The sequence below is a fragment of the Branchiostoma lanceolatum genome, chromosome 9, assembly GCF_035083965.1.
Source record: "Branchiostoma lanceolatum isolate klBraLanc5 chromosome 9, klBraLanc5.hap2, whole genome shotgun sequence".
Taxonomy (NCBI): Eukaryota; Metazoa; Chordata; class Leptocardii; order Amphioxiformes; family Branchiostomatidae; genus Branchiostoma; species Branchiostoma lanceolatum.
This window is the reverse complement of record NC_089730.1, coordinates 21,660,383-21,683,751: the sequence shown is the minus strand read 5'-3', so window position 1 is coordinate 21,683,751 and position 23,369 is coordinate 21,660,383. Positions and strand designations below refer to the sequence as shown.

The window sequence follows — 23,369 nt, the reverse complement described above, 5'->3', positions numbered from 1 at the left end:
TGATTATAGAAGGTAAGGTGAGGGCTTTACTTTCACTGCGGCGGACTTCGATCGGACAGAACAATGGTGTCTCAATGGAAACAAGCTGTTTACAGACCCCACACGATTGTTTACCTACGCAACCTTGACAAGAACAAGGAAAATTATTCTTAGCAAATGCTGTATGTTGTGCAAATAAATGTATGTGCAGATATTTGGTAGGTATTTTTTTTCCTTTTTGATATATAGCTGCAAAAGTTTGGGAGTCAGACAACATTGCAATTTTTCAGTTACCAGTAAGGCTTGATATATTGGCATTGTTGCTCTTTTATCTACGCTATCATTGTTGAGTACAGATAGGTGTAGCAGCTCAGAGTCGACTTTTATTATGGCCTGTCACTTATCATGTCAAAATTTCCATGGTACCCCATTCCCGTACCGCTCACATATCCTGCATTCCATCACTGTGTGCACGCTTCCCCTTTTTTCCTTTTAGGCACCAAGGTTGATAGAAATCAAGCAAATCACCTACATCATTATCAAGTGGGGTAGTTTTCAATGAAGCATCCATTGAATCGGTAGAAATGTTTCCATTTATCTAATTATTCAAGTATTTACATATTTCAAGTATTTAAGTTTGTGTATCCAAATAAACCAATAAGTCTGTTAGAAAAAAGTGTAAAGTTCCATCACAAAGATATGAAAAGAAATAAGACTATAGATCCAGCAGCTCACATCCATCTGACCAGATCAGGGTATGCCACCTCGTTTGTACCTACGCTTTTAACAAATGCCTCCGACAATTACGGCACATACAACATGCATTTCCCACGGAAACTAAACATTCCTGCCATTATAAAGGGTAATTTAGATGAGAACACCTCGTGTTGCTGTCGGTCTTACTACTCCTTGTTTGAACATTTCTAATACCACCATTCGTTTTCTACAGTGATCAACTACCTACTGCATATACTCCCTTTACTAATACATTTGAACATGTTTACATCATGATACTTTTAAAAAACGTTTCCAATTAAAAACTGTTTACTGACAAATTTTACCCTCTGGTCTCATTAGAGGTCAGTTCAATGACAAGCAATCCTCATTCACCTGGAGACGGCGACATTTTTCTTGAGAAACCGGGTCTCCTTGGAGACCTCCTTGTGCCACACCTGGTCCCCGCTCTGCTAACAGGACACGAACACACAGCGGAACGGGAGGGAGAGTTTGACTCGGAAGTTTGGAAACTTTGCCGAGTTTTGTCAGCTTTGTTTTCCAGTGTTTGGTCCGGGGGTCTGGGTTAAACGGTTTGTTAGGTGATAAACACGGGAGAGAGGGGCACACGGGCGTACAAACACCGGTGAGAGACCAGGTTCGTCCGGCGACAATTTCAGCAGTTCTAGTCATTCGGGCGACCGAGGAAAAGCTTGGTGAGTTCAATCTTTCTATTTTAATAGTACTCTTTTTTTTTATATAATATCTCCGCTAAATAGCTTCTTAAGCTATCAGTGTTTTGGTTAGAAGGTGATCACGTTTTGTTGAGTCAAAATTACTGCATGGATTTTGATTTGATGGCATTTTTTTGTGCGGAGTAGGCCTTGATCTATATGGAGGGAGTGAATACATTTTGGGCGAGATAAAGCCTAATGGCTTAATGCAAAGGTGGAAAATTTTGGCCAAATTGAGAAGGGTCTCCTTAGTAGTTTTTAACTTCACTGACTGCTTTTTGCATCTGCCCGTTTAGAGGGCAACCTGGCTCTGAACAAGTACTCTCCAACTTGGAGGGGAAGATTGTGACATTCTTCCGACTTGCTCCGTTTTCTGACAGCCGGTTAGATGGGCTAGCAGTTAAAAAACGGATGAAATCAGAAGGTCAAAATCTTCCCCTCCAACCTCTGCTTGGAGAGTAATGAATCCCAGAATCCGTGTTTGCGCAACGTATAACCGCCGCCATGAGTTTGAGTTTGAGTTTGAGTTTGAGTTTTATTTAGATCCACAATTAGCCTCATAAGAGGCTATTCTTCCTGTGGTCTACACAATATTTACACATTACATTTGGGATATACAAAGACATACAACATGACAGTAGAGGACAAAAATTCCTTAAAAGCATTAATTACAGTTCAAAAGCAATAATTACAGTCCCATTATTTGCTAATTGCCGCCGGTCTTGTTCCATAGCTGAGCCATTCTGTACAGGAAGCGCCTTTTCTAAGAGTTGGATTTTGGTTTTGGAAGTCTGATTGTGTTTGTTCTGGTTGAGCGTGTTTGATAGCTGTGGATGTCTGACTGGAATGTTAGTTTGTCATACAGGACCCTAGGTTGTTTGGTGAACATTATCCGTGTAAATGTGGCAAGGCTTTTCTGTTGACTTCTGTCCCTAACGGTCAGCCAGCCCAAGGTCTTCAGCATGGTTTCCACATGTGTGTCACGATCACAGCCCAGAGCGAGCCTTGCAGCCCTGTTCTGAATCACCTGTAGTCTTCTTATGTTGTTCTGTGTTGTGTTGCCCCATACTGAGCAACAGTAGTCTATATGTGGGATTATCAAGGCGTTGACTACGGCTATTCTCTGTCGAAGTGGTAATGCATCCTTAACTCTTCCCACCTGTGCTAAGCTGCTGTTGCACTTCTTCACTATGTGAGTTATATGGTTATCCCATGTGAGGTTTTGATCAAGGTGCAGTCCAAGTAACTTTACTGTGGGACACTGTTCCAGACGTTGTCCCCTGAGTTCCAGCTCCAAAGGTGGCGCTTCTCTGGTTTTCTTTGATGTTCCCACCAGCATCGTCTTCGTTTTTCCATTGTTCAGTTTCAGCATATTTTCATCTGACCATGTTGCCACTCTTTCTAAGTCTGTTTCAGTTTCTGCTCTTATGTCGTCCAATGTGTGTCCTCGTGTGTGAACCGTGCTGTCATCAGCATATTGGTCTAGTGACCCATTTTGTACAGACTCCGGCATGTCATTTACATAAATATTGTACAATTGCGGACCTAAGCAGCTTCCCTGTGGCACACCACAGTATAAGGTTCTCTGCTTGCTGTAGGCTCCATTTGTGTATACTTGCCATTTGCGGTTTGTCAGGTACGATTCAGTCCAAGATAATGCATCCCCTGTGAACCCGTAGGTCGTGAGCTTCTTTAAAAGCAAAGTGTGGTCCACTAAATCAAATGCTGCGCTGTAGTCTAGTAACACTACCGCTGTCATGAAACCATTGTCCATGTTGTCTAGCCAGTCGTCTGTCATCTTTAGTAGGGCTGTTTCCGTGGAGTGTAGTTTTCTGTAAGCATGTTGTGCCTCTGATTGAAAATTTGACTTGAGTATGTAGGATGCAATCTGCTCAGAAGCGATTCTCTCACATATCTTCCCACAAGCTGGGAGAAGACTCACAGGTCTTGAGTTTGGCCCTGACAGTGGCTTACTGTTATCCTTGGGGATTGGAATAATTTTGGCATGTTTCCATCGTGTGGGGAAGGTTTTTGTTGTAAATGACAGGTTGATGATGTAAGCCATTGGGCCAGCTATGGTATCTGAACTTATCTTCAGCAACCTGTTTTCGATACCATCTGGACCTGGTGCTTTACAGTCCTGAAGTTGTGAGAGGATTTTGTGCACGTCCCTGTCTGTTACAGGATCGAAAGAGAAAGACGGCTGACCAGGCAACGCATCAGAGTTTAACGGATGTGAGTTTTCAGATGTTAATCCATCGGTATCCGAGCGGTCCATGCAGGAACGGAGCTTAGTGACCTTATCCTCATAGAATCCAGCGAAGTGGTCTGCTATATCCTTGGGTTTGGTCAGGAGCTTCCCATCTGCTACAATGCCAGTTGGACTTACTGTGTGCTTTCTCCCTAAAAGAGAGTTGATAGTATTCCACGTTTGTCTCGCACTTCCCGAGCACGATTCGAAGGTTTCTCTGAAAAACCGAGTTTTTGCCTTACGGCACAATGACACAACCCTGTTTCTCAGCTTTCGGAAAACTGCCCAGTCAGACTCAAGACCAGTGGCTTTCGCTCCTCTCTTTGCCTCGTCCCTTAGCTTCATCACTTCCTGTATGTCCGAGGTTAGCCAAGGGGCTGAGTTGGATCTAACGGTGAATTTTTTGACAGGAGCGTGTTTGTCACATATGCCTTGTAAGATGTCTGTAAACATGTCTGTTGCCTGATCGACGTCGTCAAAGTTGTAGACCAGATGCCACGGTGCCTCATGTACATCAGACAGAAAATCTTCCTCCTTGAACATCTTGTATGACCTCTTGTGTACTGTTCTTGGTCCCTTTGTATGAATTTTGGATTTGCGCGTGAATATTACAGCGTCGTGGTCAGAAAAACCGACGGTGTGTAGTCTCGATTGGTTGGTGAAAACAAGGTCAATGCAAGATGCTGACACTGTCTGACCTCTGTTTACAGTTCTTGTGGGTACAGCTACTAGTTGTTTCATACTGTAACTTTCTGTCATGTCCTTCAGTCTCTTCGACGTATGTGAGTTCTGAATCCAGTCAATATTAAAATCACCCAAAATATATATTTCCTGTTGCTCACATGTGGCTCTATCTAACATCAGTTCCAAGTTATCCATATAACCAGCATTTGAGTTTGGTGGTCTGTACAAAACTGCAACTAGAAAAGGTCTAACATGGGGTAAATGGGCTTGTATCCAAAGTACCTCTGTCGAGGGGAGCATAAGATCCTCTCTGATATTGGTAACTATCATGTCTGTTGTATAAATGGCTACACCCCCGCCCCTGCCATTTCTATCCTTTCTTACGAAACTGTAACCTTCTATACAAAGTTGTCCATCTGTTATGGTATTGTCTAGGTGTGTTTCTGTTACAGCCATTATATGTATCTGGTTTTGGTTCATCAATTGGGCTAAGTCATTGATCTTATTGCGTAGACTGCACACATTAAGGTGGCCTATGTTTAAACCTCGCGTCTTTGTTTTGTTCATATTTACAATTACATACGCATACACAACAACAATAGCAAATACTGGGATAGCAAATACAGAACGCTTCATTTCTCCTAGGTTTCGTAATTATACTTTCCAACCAACCTAATCTAATTAACTTACTCTGCTCCTTTTACAACAACAATCTACCTGTAGCCTAATTTACATAACATAGAGATTACTGAGCAGAAATCAAATGGTTACACAACTATATACACATTGCTAAAAAGCTAGCATCCGTCTTAAGTAAGTCATTCTAAATGTATCATCAGCTCGAATCAATTTCAAAACAGGTTTCAGGTGTGTGTGTGAGTGTGTGTGGAAGATTCCGATGTCCGCAAGATGGCTCGCCCTCCCCACGTCGAGAGGATAAGAGCAGTAAGGATAAAAGTGTTTACAGTTTCAAATTTTGCGCACAATGATGTAGAAATATTTACAAAAAAAACAGATCCTTGAAGTCTGGACTGTGACTCTATACTATCAAAAGTCCAGAATGGACAATAGTGAAATAGGAATTTAGCAGATTGGGAAGGTTCAGTCTTACGGAAAATTTGGTGTGGCAGCCATCTTGGTGACGTCAACAATAGCCATCTTGGATCTGTATGCTCCACCAACATGGCGCCTGCGGCTGCGTTTGTGCGGATTTGTTCAGATGTCCAATACCGTCTAGACCTCACACAGGTCTATGGTGCACGACTCTAAATCACACGGCCGGCCTAGCCTGCATGCCAGACCCCTAATCTCTAAAATATCTTACTGCAATAAGTTAAAATATAGGAGTCTTTAGGACATGGTGTCCCCTGAAACGGTGTCCTTGGCATTGAAAATACCAAATCTACAGTACTAGTGTGCAACATAGCGTTGCTAGGATAGCGACCGTGATAGGCCGAAGCGCCGTCAGACGTGCACGTGCCTGAAGGACCCGTTACGTTAACTGTCACGTCCACAGTCCCTCCTGCGGCATGCCTCCCGCCCGGGGGTCCCGTCACGTCCACGGCCCGGGTTACGGCACGACCCAGGCCCTCCTACGGCATGCCTCCCTCCCCCTCCCGCCCGGGGTCCCGTCACGTCCACGGCCCGGGTTACGGCACGACCCAGCCCCGTCTGCGGCATGCCTCCCTCCCCCTCCCGCCCAGGGTCCCGTCACGTCCACGGTCCGGGTTACGGCACGACCCAGCCCCTCCTGCGGCACGCCTCCCACCCCCTCCCGCCCGGGGTCCCGTCACGTCCACGGTCCGGGTTACGGCACGACCCAGCCCCTCCTCGTGGCGGCATGCCCCCTGCCCCCTCCCGCCCCGGGGGTCCCGTCACGTTCACGGCCCGGGTTACGGCACGACCCAGCCCCGCTTACGGCATGCCCCCCGCCCCCTCCCGCCCTTAATAGCCACTAATGTTGCCCCACAAGCCACCTTAATCCCCATCGGATTAGCGATGTTTGGAGAAGGCTGAATCCGCCGCGACCCGAAGAAAGACTTGAGACCAATCGGTACACGAACCTGTCTCACCTGTCACAGGTAAACCTCACCTGACACAGGTGTACAATAGCGTTACCTGTTACCTACCACCTCCACAAGGAAAGTTTCACAACGCCGTGCAATACATAAGTTATTGCTATTTCAACTAAAGTGAAAGTTTGTATATACAGCTTGATTACTCGCGGTGCTCCTCGCAATGTGTTTAAGTAGTAAACATACCCTGCCTGTGCATTTCTGAAAAAAATGACGCAAGACGTACTGTACAGGTGTGCTGGTCATCTTAACGTGAGAATGGACGTCACAGCTGACAGGGTTTCAATCCGCGGAGGGTGGGTGATCCGTACGACGTTGTCGAGTTGCACGTGAAGCTGAACAGTTCCTTCTTTTTCAACCTTCAACTTGTCTGCATAATCATCTCCATATTATCGCCATACCGTACGTGTTTGCAAATCAAGTGTGACTCTTGAAGTCCGTACGCGTGTCACCGTTATGTTTAGAGGAATCAGTATCAGCACCATCTTACATCCGGATCATCACGTATCATCACACCACAGGCACTACACTGTAAAAAGTAGCGATACATGTTTACAAATCTGATGGCACAACTGCAAACTGATCATAGGAAACCTCTCAAGGCTTTTAAGGCTGTATCCAATTTTTGCCCTCGTGCCTTTGCCCTAGTTTATTGTCAGTTTCCCCTCTTATAAGCCCCTGTAATATCTGATATATATGTTATTCGGAACCCTCACTCTTTAGCAGTTAAACGGTTTGGAGTATTTTCCGTGCCCCTCCTGTCCGTTATCTGGACCAGTGTTGACATACCCTCCTGCTAATCTCACCCGTGTCGCGCGGGGTTGTACAAACTTTGTCCCCATGTTTGTTCACTGGTGGTGGATTTATAACGCTTACTGCAAAATCGGCAGCAATTAAACATCGTTTAGCCCGAGATACGGCAAACAGGGGGTGAGTGGAGGGGAATGTGATAGACCGAAGCACGTCAGTGTGTTACGTGGCGGTACGTTTACTGGGAGAGTCATGGAACGGGCTTCCCGACGGGGGCCGCGGGAGGAGGGTGGAGAACGCCCGACGACACTTGGAGGACGTGCCGGTAGCCTCAGGGAGCGTCGCACCAGCCCAGACATGGAGCGGGCGACCCGACGGGGGCAACCTCGGGAGAAGGGTGGAGAACGCCCGGCGACAGTTGCAGGATGTGCCCGTAGCGCTAGAGAGCGTCACACGAGCCCAGAAAAACGACCAACAACCGGCGAAACTCGCGACGGACGTCAGTCGAGCGCTGGGGATTGGAGAATAAGTTTCGGTATGTGTCGCCCGGTGTCGTGTTAGCAACGCAGCTCTTTTTAGTGTTTGTTTGTTCGTTTGTTTGTATTGCATACCCAGTAAACCGCATCATGGCGTAACACACAAGGTTTATACCGAACAGTACAAGCTGCATATCCAGACAGATTTATTTGATCCACTCACACCGGGATGGACCCCATTGTAGAAGTATGAAAGGAAGTGGATAGAACAACATTGAAAAAGAAAACATACCGTGGTCTTCTTCATTTATTCCCTCATTTCTTTTCTGTAACAAAAGACATCCACCTTCCCAATCTTTCACCGGTCCGTTTCCAACTTTTTACTGTTTTTTTCTTTCCAGACTTTGCCCAACTGTTCTTGTCAAAGAGGTTAAAATGTATGAATGAATGAATGACCTTTATTAGTGCTCGACAGTTGTACATGATACAATGTATGGCAAAAATAACAAGACAACGAGAGACCAACGTTCACCTTCGTAGCTTCAATTATAACATGACATCTATGATATGAAAGAGTAGGTGTAAGATTAGTAAGAAAACGGTAATTTAAAAGAAAACAGCCGAAGGTAGTCTGCAACGGAGGTTAATGGTCCGTTCACACTTGTGTGTATATTCATGTGACAAGTCCGTATGAGTTTCGTATTGATGTTTTTTAAGGGTTAAGGTAATGTTTGCGGGAAAGAAGTTGTTTTCTACGTTGACCCACCGCGTTGTGCAGCCTGGTTATCGAACCGAAAAATGACTTCTTCTGCCGCAAACTTTATTTCATCTATTTATTGAATTTGAACTAGGTGGCCCATTCAATTTTGACTACAAACAACAGTAAAATCAACAGCTGTTGCCGCAGTTCATCGTTTGACGATGCGGGCCACCACTGCATTGCATCTTCCTCTGTCCAGCGCCTCCCTTCGTCCTCCCTCCTTAGTGACGCCCAGTTCCTCCAAGTCTCTCATGACTATTCTCTCTCATGTGATTTGTTCTCTCCCGAGATATGTCAATACGGAACTTTTACGGACTTAGATATACGCACACGTGCCCTAAACGTTCGAACCGTCCTGATACTTTTATCAGCGTTCAGAATTCTACCCAGAATTCCCCCGTGTGACCAGAAGTCACCTGGTTTCACAGAAGCGCCTTATCTCCCTTCCCATCATCCCCCGGGCGCCTGTAGTCTACCCACAACCTATCATTAACTACGCCGCGTCATTAACGGGTTACTAATCACCGCATTAGCGGGGTAATTAGTGACGCAAGGCTGTGATTAGTGCCGATAGTGATCCTAATCAAAGCGGAACTTTGAAGCATGTCTTCCTGCTTTTGGCGAATGTTCTTTAATTCTCGGTTTCTCAGTCCCTTGTTTTTCTTTTGAATCCCCTTCTCTCTTTCCTTGTTTCATTCTGTCTCTGCTGCGCACATAAGACCTTTCAAACATGTGTTCCTTTCTTGGCGAATGTTATTTCTTTCATTCTTTGTTTCTCAGTCCCTTGTTTCCCTTTTCCTCTTCCATTCACTTTTTCCTGGTGCCATCCTGTCACTGCCACGCAAAAAACAACACAGTCGGAATGTCGTCATGTCTTCGGTATTTTGTTGGAATCTATCTCCTTTAGAATCCCTGGATGTGACGTCACCAGACCAGGTGTTCTCACAGGTAAACACGACTGAGGACAACAGAAAACCATTGTTCTGTCATCAGATGGTCGTTGAGGGGAAAATTTGCAATACCACGTTTCACATAGTTTCCTTAGCCCGGCTTAGGTACGTATTAACCTTATGTCACAGAAACGACAGCGTAACGTAACGATTTCGCCTCCCTACATCTGCTTCGAGATAACTGTCACATGACGTCTGACCCGTTTGTACGATACATCCGTGACTGTCCGAAACATGACGTTAATTTCCTGTCTTAAACTCCTAACATCTGCTTGGAGACAAGGAAAAAGTAGATCCTTAAAGCTTCTCGGCCACTGGTTCTGTCATGACGTCACAGCGCCCTGAAAATCCCGCCATAGCAACTGTCTAATGGAAGACCCGTGTTCTCTCTCAGCGGACAATTGGTCCCTAGAGGGGGGTGCGATGAATTAGACATCATCATGGCAAACTACCGCAGATTACATCCCGGGACGGGGTAAAACTATCCCGGGTTTTGCGTCACTATAAGTGTTTTTTTTTCGATAATTAAGCAACAAATGTGTTGTAAACAAACAAAAATTAAAAAGAGAAGCACATGAAACATAGGAAAATGCCTGTCAACATGAAAAAAGTGCTCTTGATATTTTTTGATGCTGTAGCATTTATTCCAAGAGTCATATCGTTACACACGGAAGTTATTATCTTACAATTTGTGTTGCAAATGATGAGAAACAACTTCCTGCAGTTCCCAGCCTGCCGCCAGACGGCGCTTCTCTGTCCCTACGTGTCACCAAGGGCAGAAGGACGAGGTTTATTTGTACTCGTTAGGGTTCAGACGGCGTCTTCGCCATGTAGGTGTGTCGTCTTGAGAACGTCTTAAATGATAAATGGTTCCTTAAAATGTCATGGAATATTCTTATTTTGCAGGGAAGATAATGGACAACAGGAAAAAGACGGACGTTCTGAACAGGTGAGTCTCCCTTCCAAATACAATCAATCAATCAAATACCTGCGTTTTCATGTAATAACAATAATAACAAAAGGATATAGATGGCTGACTGTTGCATACTTTGTTTTTTTGTTTGAACTGTTGTTTATTCATTATCCGTTTTGTGTAGTACAATAATACATAATTGATAACGATTTGAACGGACCAAATATACATCTACACAAAATGTTGTATAGGAAACTTCGTAAATATAATGTAACAGATAACATCGCCATCGGTGTACAGTAGATATGTAGACAGCTATCGTCAAGTTGCATATCTTTGAGTCCCGTTTGTATAGGACAGACCACTTCAAGTGGTTGGATTCCTTCGTAGAATTACTCAAACTGTTTTTTGCCGAAGCTGTATCCAGGCTGCGTCTCGATTCTTGAGTTTAAAATTGTCAACAAAGAAGGAGCTAAGTCGTCAACATATAGACAGTCCGAGTTGTGTTCCCCATTACCAGTGGGACCTATAAGTGTCACTAGCACAGTTACAGTTAACAAGTTAACATACAACGCGTTATTGACGCGACACAGAGCTAATGCTTTGGTCCCAATTCCGATCCGGGGCTCGGCCGGGCAGCTTGTGGGAACAAAAAAATATGATATAAAAGACAACAAAAGACACAGTGTGTAATAAAGTTACTCTGAACCATATATTGTGTATTTTCTTGATGCTAGAAAGCTTTTTTAATTTTTCCTTTTTCGCAAACAGCCCGGCCGGGCCCCGGATTGGGCCCGAAGCATTACACGTGCTCAGAGCTGGGTGTGACGCAGTTATTATTCACGGCTAGTTGCGTTACCGTGGTTACGATGTGTGAAATCAGGGACGCACAAATCGGGTTCTGAGCTGAAACATAAAGGTTTAACGAGATTATTAGTATTAGTAATGAGGCGATGGACTCTTTGTCCAAACCAGGTGTCGCGATGTAAGTGGATCAGATCGCTGCCGTTGTGGATTCGTCATGCGACAGATTATGTCCTATTTCAGCGAGGCTGTGACAGAACCGATGGTCGGCAGGAGTCTACTGTAGATTTTACTGACTTCATCAAGCCCTCTTCTGGCTGCGGCGTTGCGGCATCCTAAACTGGATTTGTGTTACCCTTGACTTTATAATGGGAATATCATTCAAAACGTACAAGTTTGACCAAAACACGCAAAGCTTAAAAAGATTCGTTTTTTTGAAATGAAAGTCGTTGAGTGCTTTGTCAATTCGATCGGCCGCAGCGACGCCGCCAGCGTGCCGCGGGTCCAGTGAGATGGGGGCTTAAGTTTAAACCACATCTGTCCGAAAAGTGCCCTTGATACGCTGTCGTATTCCTACCTATCATATGGCAAATGCGACAGGGGCTGCTCACAGGCAGTTCTGAATGAAAACTGGTGATTGACATCGCCTTGTTGTGGTTTTAAACATTTAATACGAACGTCCGGAATTTGTAACCAAACAAAACAGCGTGTTGGCAGGGTGTAGCTATAAAGGGCAGGACTGCAGAGATCCGGGCAATGAGAAACCATGTGCGACGAAGTACCCTGAAGCCACGTTGAAACATCTCCCCTCCCCTATAGTATATGAGTCAACAACCTAAGAGCAAAATACAGTTTAACTGTAGTTGAGGCAATTGACGCGTACGGATGTGTTTTGTGTAGTAAAATCGCAGGAAAGACACGAAGACCTGACTTAAAAATGAGTTCTTTCCCAGCCAATACTCCCGGGAGCACGCTGATATCCATTATAAATGACGCAACAATAGGAGGGTACTTATTAGAACTGAGCGGACAATAGGGGAGTACTTACCGTGCATTAAGGCGGCTTGTCGCTGTGAGTGCCTGTCATGACGCGACTGTGCCCTAACGCTGGAGGCTGGCGTGACTCGTGGGAAGCGATCATGACGTTTTGAGAGTACTTCTTCTGCATAATTAACGCTGAATCTGAAAATGGCAAATATCTGACAATGGTCAGAGCCAAATGCACGTGTGACCGCACATGCTGTAATAGGAATAAGCAAAGGAAGATGCTTCTGAGTGAACGAGACGTAGGAAATGTATAGTTCACTCGGAGAGAAGGTAAAATGTGCTGCTTCCAACTTGTGCCCTTTTAAGTTTGAAAGGTAAGGGTAGCCCAATGGTTAGTGATGACCCTGTGTCATGCGAAAGGGCAGCAACGCCCAGTAACTATAGGGTATTTGAATTACAAATGACGGATGACTTAAATTGTTGTAGTGTCTTAATTTGCACAATGATTGATACCACATGAGAGAACTGTTTTACTACACGTTTGTGATACCAACGACAGTCTTACATGATGTTGTTGTGTTCGCAGGTATTTCGAGTACAAGAGAATCTGGGACAAGCACAGATATCCGGGGGAGAACACCAAGGAGCTGCTATGGAGCCAAAAGGTGAGCGGGGTGAGGGGGTGGTTCTGTCTTCAACTTTGTGCTGACACACTAATCGCAGAATACTGTTTAAGATTTGTGCCTTAATGCTTAGAAAAAACTTTAGATCTGGAATATACACCAGACTTAAAGATTCAAGAATCTCTACATACTTAATATCAATCATACGCAAAAACAAACAAACTAACAAACAATGAATCAATGAAGATGTTATGACACCAGCCGGAAGACGTCTGAACTTTAAGACTTGTGTCTTGGCCGTTGCAGCTGAAGGAGCGCCAGCTGCGCGCCACCAGACACCAGCGGAAGAAGTCTCAGGAGGCGAAGGAGCAGGTCCTGTCCTTACTGGCGATGAGGGAGGAGGAGGAGAGGGCTAAGGAGGAGGCTGACAAGGATGGGCTCACAGGTCAGGGGTTAGAGGTTAAGGTCAGGAGGAGAGGGTCAAGGAGGAGGCTGATAAAGATGGGCTCACAGGTCAGGGGTTAAGGTCAGGAGGAGAGTGCTAAGGAGGAGGCTGACAAGGATGGGCTCACGGGTCAGGGGTTAGCGGTTAAGGTCAGGAGGACAGGGCTAAGGAGGAAGCTGACAAGGATGGGCTCATAGGTCAGGGGTTAGCGGTTAAGGTCAGGAGGAGAGAGCTAAGGAGGAGGCTGACAAGGACGGTCTCACAGGTCAGGGGTTAGGAGGAGAGGGCTAAGGAGGAGGCTGATGAAGACGGGCTCACAGGTCAGGGTTTGGGATTAGAGGTTAAGGGTCAGGAGGAGAGGGCTAAGGAGGAGACTGATAAAGACGGGCTCACAGGTCAGGTTTTTTGAGTGGATCTTATTGGAATTGCAACAGTGCAATATACAGTGAGACACAGGCAGCTATTGCTGATGTCGTGACCCCGTTTTTTGCACTTGGGTGGAGTGGGGAAATCCTGACGTTACGCCACACTACCCCACGAGGTCAGGGTCAGTTGGGGTTACAGGTTAAGGGTCAGGAGGAGTGGGCTAAGGAGTGGGCTGATAGAGACGGGCTCACAGGTCAGGGGTTAGAGTCAGGAGGAGAGGGCTAAGGAGGAGGCTGATAAAGATGGACTAACAGGTCAGGGGCTAGAGGTTAAGGTCAGGAGGAGAGAGCTAAGGAGGAGGCTGACAAGAACGGTCTCACAGGTTAGGGGTTAAGGGTCAGGAGGAGAAAGCTAAGGAGCAGGCAGACAAAGATCAGGGGTTGAGGGTCAGGAGGAGAGAGCTAAGGAGCAGGCAGACAAGGATCAGGGGTTGAGGGTCAGGAGGAGAAAGCTAAGGAGCAGGCAGACAAAGATCAGGGGTTGAGGGTCAGGAGCAGGAGCTGGAGGCTAGGTCAGGGTTGTTGTTGCTCTGCATCTAAGAATTTTCTTTAAAATAATGATCACTAGTGTCTCCATCTTTCCCCGCAGCAGACGAAGACGGGCGGGAGGAAGTGTTCGTGCCGCCGCCGCCTCCGGACGAGAACCCGTCGGACGACGAGAGCGGGGACAGCGGGGACGAGCGGCCGGACACTGCCGGTGCGGACAGGACCGGGGGGAGGGAGAGAGAGGGAAGTAGAGGAGAAAACGAAGGGGCGGGAAGCGATAGCACCGTACAGAGTACGACGTCTGAAGCAAATCGTGATGGTTCATCCTCGGATAGTCAGAATGATAGAAGCGAGGAGGAAGAAGTTAGGAGTGGGTCAGAGGATGGAGAGAATGTGAAAGTGCAGAAAGGAGAAAATGGAGAAAAGGAAGGAGTTAAAGAAGATGAGAAAGATAATCATAAGATAGAGATTACAGTGGTGAATGTGGACGCACAGGAGGGTGGGGAGGGTCAGGGGAGTGAGACTGAACGTCTTGAGTCTAAGGATGAGCGTCTTGAGTCTAAATCTGAACGTCTTGAGTCTAAATCTGAACGTCTTGAGTCTAAATCTGAACGTCTTGAGTCTAAATCTGAACGTCTTGAGACTGAGAAAGAAGGAGGAGACGGGAAGGAACCAAGTGCAGAGACACTTAAGAATGGCAAACAGGAAGGACAAGAAAATAACGAAAGTGAGAATCTGTTAGAAAAGGACGCAGCACAAGTCCCGGCTAAAGTGGAAAATAACCGGAAGGAGACACAGAAAGATTCGGCTAGAAACTTGGAGGCCGAACTTGAGGATGATGTTTTTAATTAAAAGCTGCCCTTTCTCCATCCATCCCTATAGGCTCCTATATTTGTACTGACTCTTTGGAACTTGAAGGGGCAAAAGTTAAAGATATACAAAGAGTTTTTGAAAGTTAACAATGAGAGAAAACCTGGCACTGATGCGTAGATAAATAACATTTCATCCGATGAGCGTGATATAATCAGTTGTACATACCAAATAAAGTCTGTAAAAGAAATAATTCTTGCAAACAGCGATGTTAAGCATTGTCTGTGACTCCATCTAAATTGTGATAATTCAATTGAACACATTACACTTGCCAGGAGGAAGGGGTGCAATAGCACAGGATAACTGAAATTACTTTCATCTAGCATGTCTATATTTTCAACATCTGGTTTCTTTTCAATGACTGTTTCTTTCCGACCCTAGCCTTGACACCAACATTTGGCAGCTTCTGTGGGTGTTATCTTCATCTTCATAACCTTTGACCTTTAATGCATCACTTTCTGTTTTACACAATACACAAGTTACTCCAGCATCTTGACACATTTTCTAACAGTGACTGAGGAAAGAAAATGGATGTTATCTTAAATTTCAGACCATTATAACAAAACTTATACAGTTGCTTGAGTAACTTTTGCATTGTGTATCTCATTACCTAGATGTCTAACCTTCTTTGATGCACTTCTTGTTTTTTTACTTTACAGTTTGTGCCATTCATTTCTCAACCAACCAACAAAACCATTCATTAAACAGAAACAGAGGATTTTCTTTCGCTATTTTTCCATTTTTATTTGTATGAGTTTTGTTTGTTTTATTTTGACAGGACTGCCTATACACTGACTGACACTGGACGTCACCAGATGTCTGGACTGGATCGAGGGATAAAGCGGAGTTTGGGTTGGCCAAGCACGTAGCCAGAACATAAGCGTTTAAGGTCGTTGTTATGGACCGATGTTGAGGCCATTGGACACAGATACAGGGAGCCAAGACAGGGATTGTGGAGCTACATGGTTTATTCCTGACCCCCAGGATTCCAACACATAGAATGACAGCATGGGTCTTTCTCAGAACGAGGCTGCCTTGGACTATTCCACTCTCACGATGGGGGGTTACAATTACTAAATAATGGTCTTACATGTGTCTTAGTGGGTTCATAACAGTCGTGTTCGCGTATTTGAGGTTAATATCTTGCACATAGGTTCATTAGTTGTGTCCAAAGACATATCTTATGGAACGGCTGTTTTTCCGCTGCAACGTTGACCAAAGAGAACAAAAGAGATTTGGCAGTTATAATTATAGGTCTAAATATCAGGCTAATTGCCGTATACGCATTACGTTCTGGCGATGTGCTGGTTGGCCACTGGGCCAACACAGGCTGGGCCAGTATGGCCTGGCCATTATGTGTGTTACAACTGGCCCTGTAAGACTCCCATTCCACTAGAGCGAGCATTCAGCAACCAAAATTGGATTTGTGTAACCCTTGATATCATAATTTGAATATGATGAAAGATGTAAAAGTATGATTTAAAAGACAACAAATAACTCAAAATGGAAAAGATATTTGTTCATCTATGAACTTTGCTGAGTGACCTGTCATTATCAATTTTTAAATGTATTACAAACCACTGTAAAAGGTCAACATAATTCAGACCCAAGTGTCTGCGAAGTTGTACTTCAAGAATAAAGTTCCAAGTTTCAAAAATTTTGGGTTGCTCTAGTGGAAATGGGTTGTAAGGGATCATGACCTAAGCTTATTTCAGTCCTGTATTGGAGTATACATATTACTTTATCATGTACATATCAAATGTTTTCAAACGTAACAACAAGCATATTTTACAACAATTTTGTGAATCACAATCCGTATCAGCTGTTAGCTAAACATCACACTTTGTAGATAGAAATGAAAGTATGATATTAAATTTTTGCAACAATGTTACCTCTACATATGGTGTGTTTATTTTATTTTAGCATTATAAATACTGGTGTGATTGGAAGAACTGATAATAAGCAGCTTCACAGTTTTAACTGCACATGTGCAGTGTGATGCATTGTGGGTAATAATGTCAGAGTTGAAGGTCTCGGACCGGAGTTTTTTTGCGATTTCGTATGTAGGCCGACACCCTCAGGTCGACGGGCTACAATTCCGCCGAGAAAAGTAGGACGGAAAATGTAATCACATGGTTGAAAAGCGGTTTTCTGCTGTTTTCCGATGTATTTATCAGTATTGTCCGTTGTCCCTTTATTTTGGGTAGAAACCATAGTAAAATGTAAATTTGGCATCCGAAAATTATCATTTTTTTACACTTTTTTGATCGAACCTGCTCGGAAAAAACGAGTTTTCCTGGGGTCACGGCATATATGCTGAGAAAGCTTAGTAAATGGTGTCTCTGAAAAATGAAAAAAATAAAAAAGTCATGTGATAACTTTTTCGCAATCTCCGATGACGCAAATTCGGTGAAAATGCATTAAAAACGATGCTATTTGGGTCATCAGGCGAGAAAACCGCATCACCGTTCCCGCGGACTAATACAAAAAAGGCTTCGATAGCGAACCAACTGCACCGCGCCCAAAAATACTACAACTCACGGGCTTTTCAGAAGATTCAAAATATTCATACACAGCTAAAACCATCACCAAGCAATCTCGGGCAGAAATCAGGGTGACGACCACGCACTTCCGGCAGATTACCGGGTCATGACCCAACCCCCGGTCACAATTGAACTCCGACCCGGAACCTGAAGGCCCCTGAGACATAAACAAAACACATCTGGTCTTAACCTTTGACCTTGCAGATGGCACACGTAAAATTGTGAACCGCTTATAGGGAAACTGCCGTGGCGGCTGGCAATCATCCGGTACATTGTATGGAGTGTAGGGGGCCTTCACTTTCATCAGGTATGTGGGTTTGGGGTGTGTGGGGGCTCGGTGACAGAGATGTTGTCATCAAAGGCATCGAGCCCAGATGGGGGTCTGTATGGGGGAACAAGAGTTAAGAATTAGTGAAAATCCAAGACAGGGGTCTGTATGGGGGAAACAGGAGACACAAATTAATGACAAGCCCTGACTTCCATTGAAAAACAAGCATTTTTGTTGGAGGAAAAGTTTCCGAAAACCATAAAATCTTGAACATTCAAAGCAGCAATTTCAACATGAAACGTAGGACCCTACTACTAGAAATTAAGGCCTTAACTGCAGCAGAGTATGAGAAAGAAAAGGCCGTACCCCGATAGTCGCCGAACAATCGCGGGAACAGCAGAGCTGGAAAAACAGGGATGAAAAACGAAACTCAGAATAAGAGAGAGAAAAATGCTTAAGGTAAAACTGGCAAGAAAAAAGCGAAAGCATATTTTCTTATTGAGTCTGAGAAAAGAAGAACCTTTACCTGGATAGCTGTCGCATTGGTACGGGTGCAGAACTAGAACAATGGGGCCATTCACAGAAATGGGAAAACAAACAAACAAACAAACACAGGTATGGAAACAGGGAAAGGGAAGAAAAGCTGTTTAGATGATATAAAGTAAAGGAAATTGTACAATCCTTGAAGCTAACTTAACTGATATAAAAATACAAAAAATGCCTTGAACACCTACATGTAATACGCTTCTTTTTTCTTTTATTAGTTAAGTGACCCATAAAATGTTTTGTTCAAAAAACAAACAATTCATAATGATATACTATTAGGTACAATAAAATTGTAACCAAAAAAGATATTTCATCCACAAAAGAATTTTTCAAAAACAAGTTTTGTCCAATAAAAGAAGACAAAAATCATGAAACTAAGTCATGAAGGTGAAGAAAGAAGCCAGGTGATAACCTCAAAATGGTAAAAAAAATATTTTGATCCACAAATGGGTACATAAAAATGTCTGTCCAAGGAAAGAAGAGGAAGATCATGAAAGTTTTGAAGGTGAAGAAAGTAGCCTGAAGGTCACCTTGTGTGCTGAGACGTCTCGTCGGAGTCCTGAGGTTCTGTCTTGATGTACGGGAGTGACCACTTGGGCGACCCCCCGCTGCTGGAGGTGTTGGAGGACTCCTCCAGGTGCTCCAGGGAGTGACTCAGGCCCGGGAAGTGGAGCGGCTGCTCTGGAGCATCTGTCTCCTCCTGGTGCTCCTCCTCCGCAGCGAGAGGGAACTGGATGTCTGAGAACGGCTCCTCCTTAACTCTGCAAGGAGCAAGAAAAACGTCTTAGGATCAGAGATTCCTCCAGGGAGTGAACTCAGGCCCGGGAAGTGGAGCGGTTGCTCCGGAGCATCTGTCTCCTCCTGGTGCTCCTCCTCAGCAGCCAGGGGGAACTGGATGTCTGAGAACGGCTCTTCTTTTACTCTGTAAGGAACAAGAAACATGTCTTAAGATTCCTCCAGTCCTTAAAGAGTAATGCAGGCTGCACTGGAGGATAAACCGTTTCTTGAAGCTCTTTCTCGGCCACTAGCACAACCTGGATGTCTGAGAAAGGCTCCTCCTTAACTCTGCAAGGAACAAGATTCATATCTTAAAATTACAGGTAAGGAACAAGAAACATGTCTTAATCAGAGGGAACTTGATATCTGAAAACGGTTCCTCTTTAACTCTGCAAGGAACAAGAATCATGTCTTAGAATTAGAGATTCTTCCAGGGAGTGACTCAGGTTGCTCCGGAGCATCCATCTGCTCCTGATGCTCTTCCTCAGCTGTTATAGAGCACCTCCTTAACTCCAGAAGGAACAAGCAACATGTCTTAGATTCCAAAGGAGTGACTTGGGAAGGGAAGTGAAGCCACTGCTCTTGATGCTTCTCTGAGGCTCCTGCTTAACTCTTTAAGGAAAACAGGAATCAAAGAATCTCAGTGTGAATTGGATGTTAAACAATCTCTGTCTTTTTTGTCTGAGAATGGGTTCTTCTTAAATTTTTTCTTAGAATGACATGTTTGCAATTCTATTGGAGCTGCCGACACTCACCTGACAGGCTTCACATCTTCTGCACTGGGTCTGTCCGGGTTCTACAACACAAGAAGGATGCAAATTTATTTGCATTTTTTACAAGAATTTCATCAAAACAAGGTCAAATGGACTACACTTGAATGTCACAGTTTCCCAACCTCAATCCAACAAACAACCCTGTCTTTGAGGACAGCCACACCTCAAGCACGTTAAAGATACAGTTATCGAAAAGAGTAGGGGTCCTTTCAGTTTGAGTATATCAAACCAAGTCCTTGATCAAACCTCACAATCCAATCTTAGGCAACTGGTATCTACAGTACAGCACAAAACTGGTGTGTTGCATCTAAGGGTAGTTTACCAGCTGTGCAAAACAAACAGACAAAACTTATAGCCTTGACTGTTCAGCTGGGTGTGCGACTGACCGTGACCCGTTCGTACTCGTCCGCCAGCTGCCTGCTCTGCTGCTGCAGGAAGCCGTGGTACTCCACCATCCGCACCTGCCAGAACCTCTGCAGCGAACTGATGCTGCCCACTCCCATCTCATGGAACACCTGCTCCATCACATCCTGTAACCATAGTAACACATCATGTAACCATACAACACATCATGTAACCATAGCAACACATCCTGTAACCATAGCAACAACATCCTGTAACTATGGCAACACAAACATCTCATGGAACACCTGCTCCATCACATCCTGTAACCATGGGAACAACATCCTGTTACCATGGCAACACTCCCATCTCATGGAAAACCTGCTCCATCACATCCTGTAACCATGGGAACACATCCATCTCATGGAACACCTGCTCCATCACATCCTGTAACCATGGGAACAACATCATGTAACCATGGCAACAAAACCATCTAATGGAACACTCGCTCCATCACATCCTGTAACCATGGGAACAACATCCTGCAACCATGGCAACACACCCATCTCATGGAACACTTGCTCCATCACATCCTGTAACCATAGCAACACATCATGTAACCATAGCAACCAGCCCATCTCATGAAATACTTGCTCCATCATATCCTGTAACCATGAAAACAAGCAGCAGATCAGCAAAAGTTAAGTGTGACAAGACATTCATGTAACATGACTGACGTACCGGGAAGTCCGTAGTCCCGGTTCGCGCCTCCTGGTTGACAGAAGTATGATGTGTGTGTGTTTGTGTGTGTGTGCATGTGGGAGTGTGTGTGTTATGTTATGTTATGTTATGTTATGAAGAAATGACGTACCGGGAAGTCCGTAGTTCCGGTTCGCGCCTCCTGGTCCACGGCAGCGCGGAGTGACCTGCAGAAGGTCATGCTGTACTCGTGGGCGATGTCCGTCAGGGTGTCGAGCGCCGACTCATTTGCACCTGAAGGAACATTCAATTTGATATGTGATGATGAGGTTCTTCCATCGTAGTCAATTTGATATGTACTAGTACTATATAAACACACACACACACACACAAGCACTCACACACACACACACAAACACATACACACACAAGCACACAGACACACACACACACACAAACACACACAAGCACACAGACACACACACACACACACACACACATATACAGAAACACAAACAGCCCTTACTCTCCCATCCCGAGTGTGCGCAGACGGTGCCAACAGCTTTCCTCAGTAGCTGCCAGCAAGAGGCAGAACTCAGCTCGCTCGGAGTCTCCCCGAAACCTCGCATGAACTCACTGCAAAACACACAAACAACTGACTGGATACAGCAAGAAATACAGTCACATAGCACCTCCTAGTGGTGACAGTTCAAACTGCAGTTCACTTAAATGTACCTGTCCACTCATTGCTACTTACAGTACTGTTGTTGTTACATATATCTACAGGGGACAGCCTGGTGTAGACAAACCCTCTCCAAGCTAGTGCTTCCCTCCTACTACATAATCAATCCTGACAAAAAGACAATAACTTACAGTAACTGTTTTCTGTTATTTACAGTGTTGTTGTTATTTACAGTGTTGCTGCTATTTACTAGTATAGTGTTGTTATTTACCTGTCTGGGTCCCTGGGGGTGAAGCTGAGGGGGCCGGGGGTTCTCTGCTCATCGAAGCTCTCGGGGGGAGGGGGCTCCTGTGGCAGAGGGGGGTAGGACGGGTCCTCGATCTGTGGAGCGGGGGGGGGGGCAAATGAGATCAATCATTCTGAGACTTTAGTCTAGTGTAAATCTATAGCTACCAATCAAAGGACACAGATGGCGATGTAGTTTGTACTACATGGTACATGTATGCTACACGTATTGTGATTATTGACCGTGTATATGTTATACTGGGCCCCTATGGAAATCAGCTATCATTGCTGTTTGGGCAACCCAGGTCTCTGAAGATGAAATGAATAAAGAAATAAACACCAGGACCATATCAGTCTACCATACATTGTGTACATGTAATCACCAGGCGACACTAATGCCATTGTATCACACAGTCTGCTACGCCAGAACCATCAGGTACATCCACCTTAAGAGTTTTTATCTTACATTGTGTAATCAGCATATATATTCTAACTTCTAAGACCATATTAAGAACCTTACTGTGACATCTTGAGTCGCCTGTTGAGCCTGCACCAGCTGTAACATGGAGCGAAGTCGGCGCACATGTTGTTCCAGCTGGATGGTGTGGATGGTCAGGTTACATTGCTCTGGGGGTAGTCTGTAGAGAGGGGGGAAAGAGTGGGACGTTATAAGTACAAGTAGATCCTGTCTGGTCTTACTCTATAAGGTGTAACTGAGTGACTTACACCACACCAAGGACCACCTGGCCTTACTGGTCACTTTTAGGCAGTCCTTTTTTACATCATAGGGGGGTTGTAGGTGGGGTTCAGTACTTACTCTGTGAAGGGGGGTTTGTGTAGGGGGATTCATTACTTACTCTGTGAAGGGGGGTTTGTGTAGGGGGATTCATTACTTACTCTGTGAAGGGGGGTTGGTGTAGGGGGGCTGGTGCAGGGGGGTTTCAGTACTTGCTCTGTGAAGGGGGGTTGGTGTAGGGGGGTTGGTGCAGGGGGATGTTCAGTACTTACTCTGTGAAGGGGGTTGGTGCAGGAGGGGAGGTCAGTACTTACTCTGTGAAGGGGGTTGGTGCAGGAGGGGAGGTCAGTACTTACTCTGTGAAGGGGGGTTGGTGCAGGAGGGGAGGTCAGTACTTACTCTGTGAAGGGGGTTGGTGCAGGGGGATGTTCAGTACTTACTCTGTGAAGGGGGGGTTGGTGCAGGGGGGGGGGGGGGGGTCGGTACTTACTCTGTGAAGGGGGGCTTGTGCACGGCGGAGGGTTGGTGCAGGGGGGGTTCCTTCACCTCCACAGCGCGCATCTCCCCCACCCCCGGCAACAGGTCCCCGGGGCCCCGGGCAGGCTGGGACTGGCCTGGCAGCTCTCCCCAGTAAGAGGGCATGTCTGGAAAAATCAAAATGGAAACATTGTAGTTAAAGTTAAAGTCTTCCCGCGCCACTTAGTGGAACATATGGCGGCACCCATCTCCGATTCACAGCCCTTGGGCCACACAACTTTGTGCAATTCTCTACAGTCTATAGCGGGGGGCTAC

The 23,369-nt window shown here is 45.2% G+C and overlaps 2 protein-coding genes across 5 annotated transcripts; one reads left to right on the top strand and one right to left on the bottom strand.

The window, feature by feature from the left end:
- The first annotated feature begins 7,487 nt into the window (after window positions 1-7,487).
- Window positions 7,488-16,823, top strand: LOC136441315 (uncharacterized). Of its 2 annotated transcripts, none has more exons than XM_066437539.1 (6): window positions 7,488-7,722; window positions 10,280-10,322; window positions 12,664-12,742; window positions 13,007-13,145; window positions 14,163-14,267; window positions 15,705-16,823. In XM_066437539.1, the coding sequence occupies exons 1-6, from the start codon at window positions 7,545-7,547 to the stop codon at window positions 15,719-15,721; spliced, it is 561 nt and encodes a 186-aa protein (XP_066293636.1). In that variant the 5' UTR covers window positions 7,488-7,544; the 3' UTR covers window positions 15,722-16,823. The 2 variants fall into 2 exon arrangements, with proteins under 2 accessions (XP_066293636.1, XP_066293635.1); XM_066437538.1 differs by having other exon boundaries at window positions 14,160-14,267.
- A 139-nt stretch (window positions 16,824-16,962) lies between these two features.
- On the bottom strand, window positions 16,963-23,215 carry LOC136441313 (STAGA complex 65 subunit gamma-like). 3 transcript variants are annotated; one of them, XM_066437535.1, is made up of 11 exons: window positions 23,068-23,215; window positions 22,362-22,479; window positions 21,828-21,937; window positions 21,401-21,510; window positions 21,047-21,168; window positions 20,220-20,363; window positions 19,816-19,856; window positions 18,814-19,044; window positions 18,264-18,296; window positions 18,104-18,139; window positions 16,963-17,851 (listed from the first exon to the last, which is right to left on the bottom strand). In XM_066437535.1, exons 1-11 carry the CDS (start codon window positions 23,136-23,138, stop codon window positions 17,773-17,775), a joined length of 1,095 nt encoding a protein of 364 aa, XP_066293632.1. In that variant the 5' UTR covers window positions 23,139-23,215; the 3' UTR covers window positions 16,963-17,772. The 3 variants fall into 3 exon arrangements, with proteins under 3 accessions (XP_066293632.1, XP_066293633.1, XP_066293634.1); XM_066437536.1 differs by lacking the exon at window positions 18,264-18,296; XM_066437537.1 differs by lacking the exons at window positions 18,104-18,139; window positions 18,264-18,296.
- Between the last annotated feature and the right edge of the window lie 154 nt (window positions 23,216-23,369).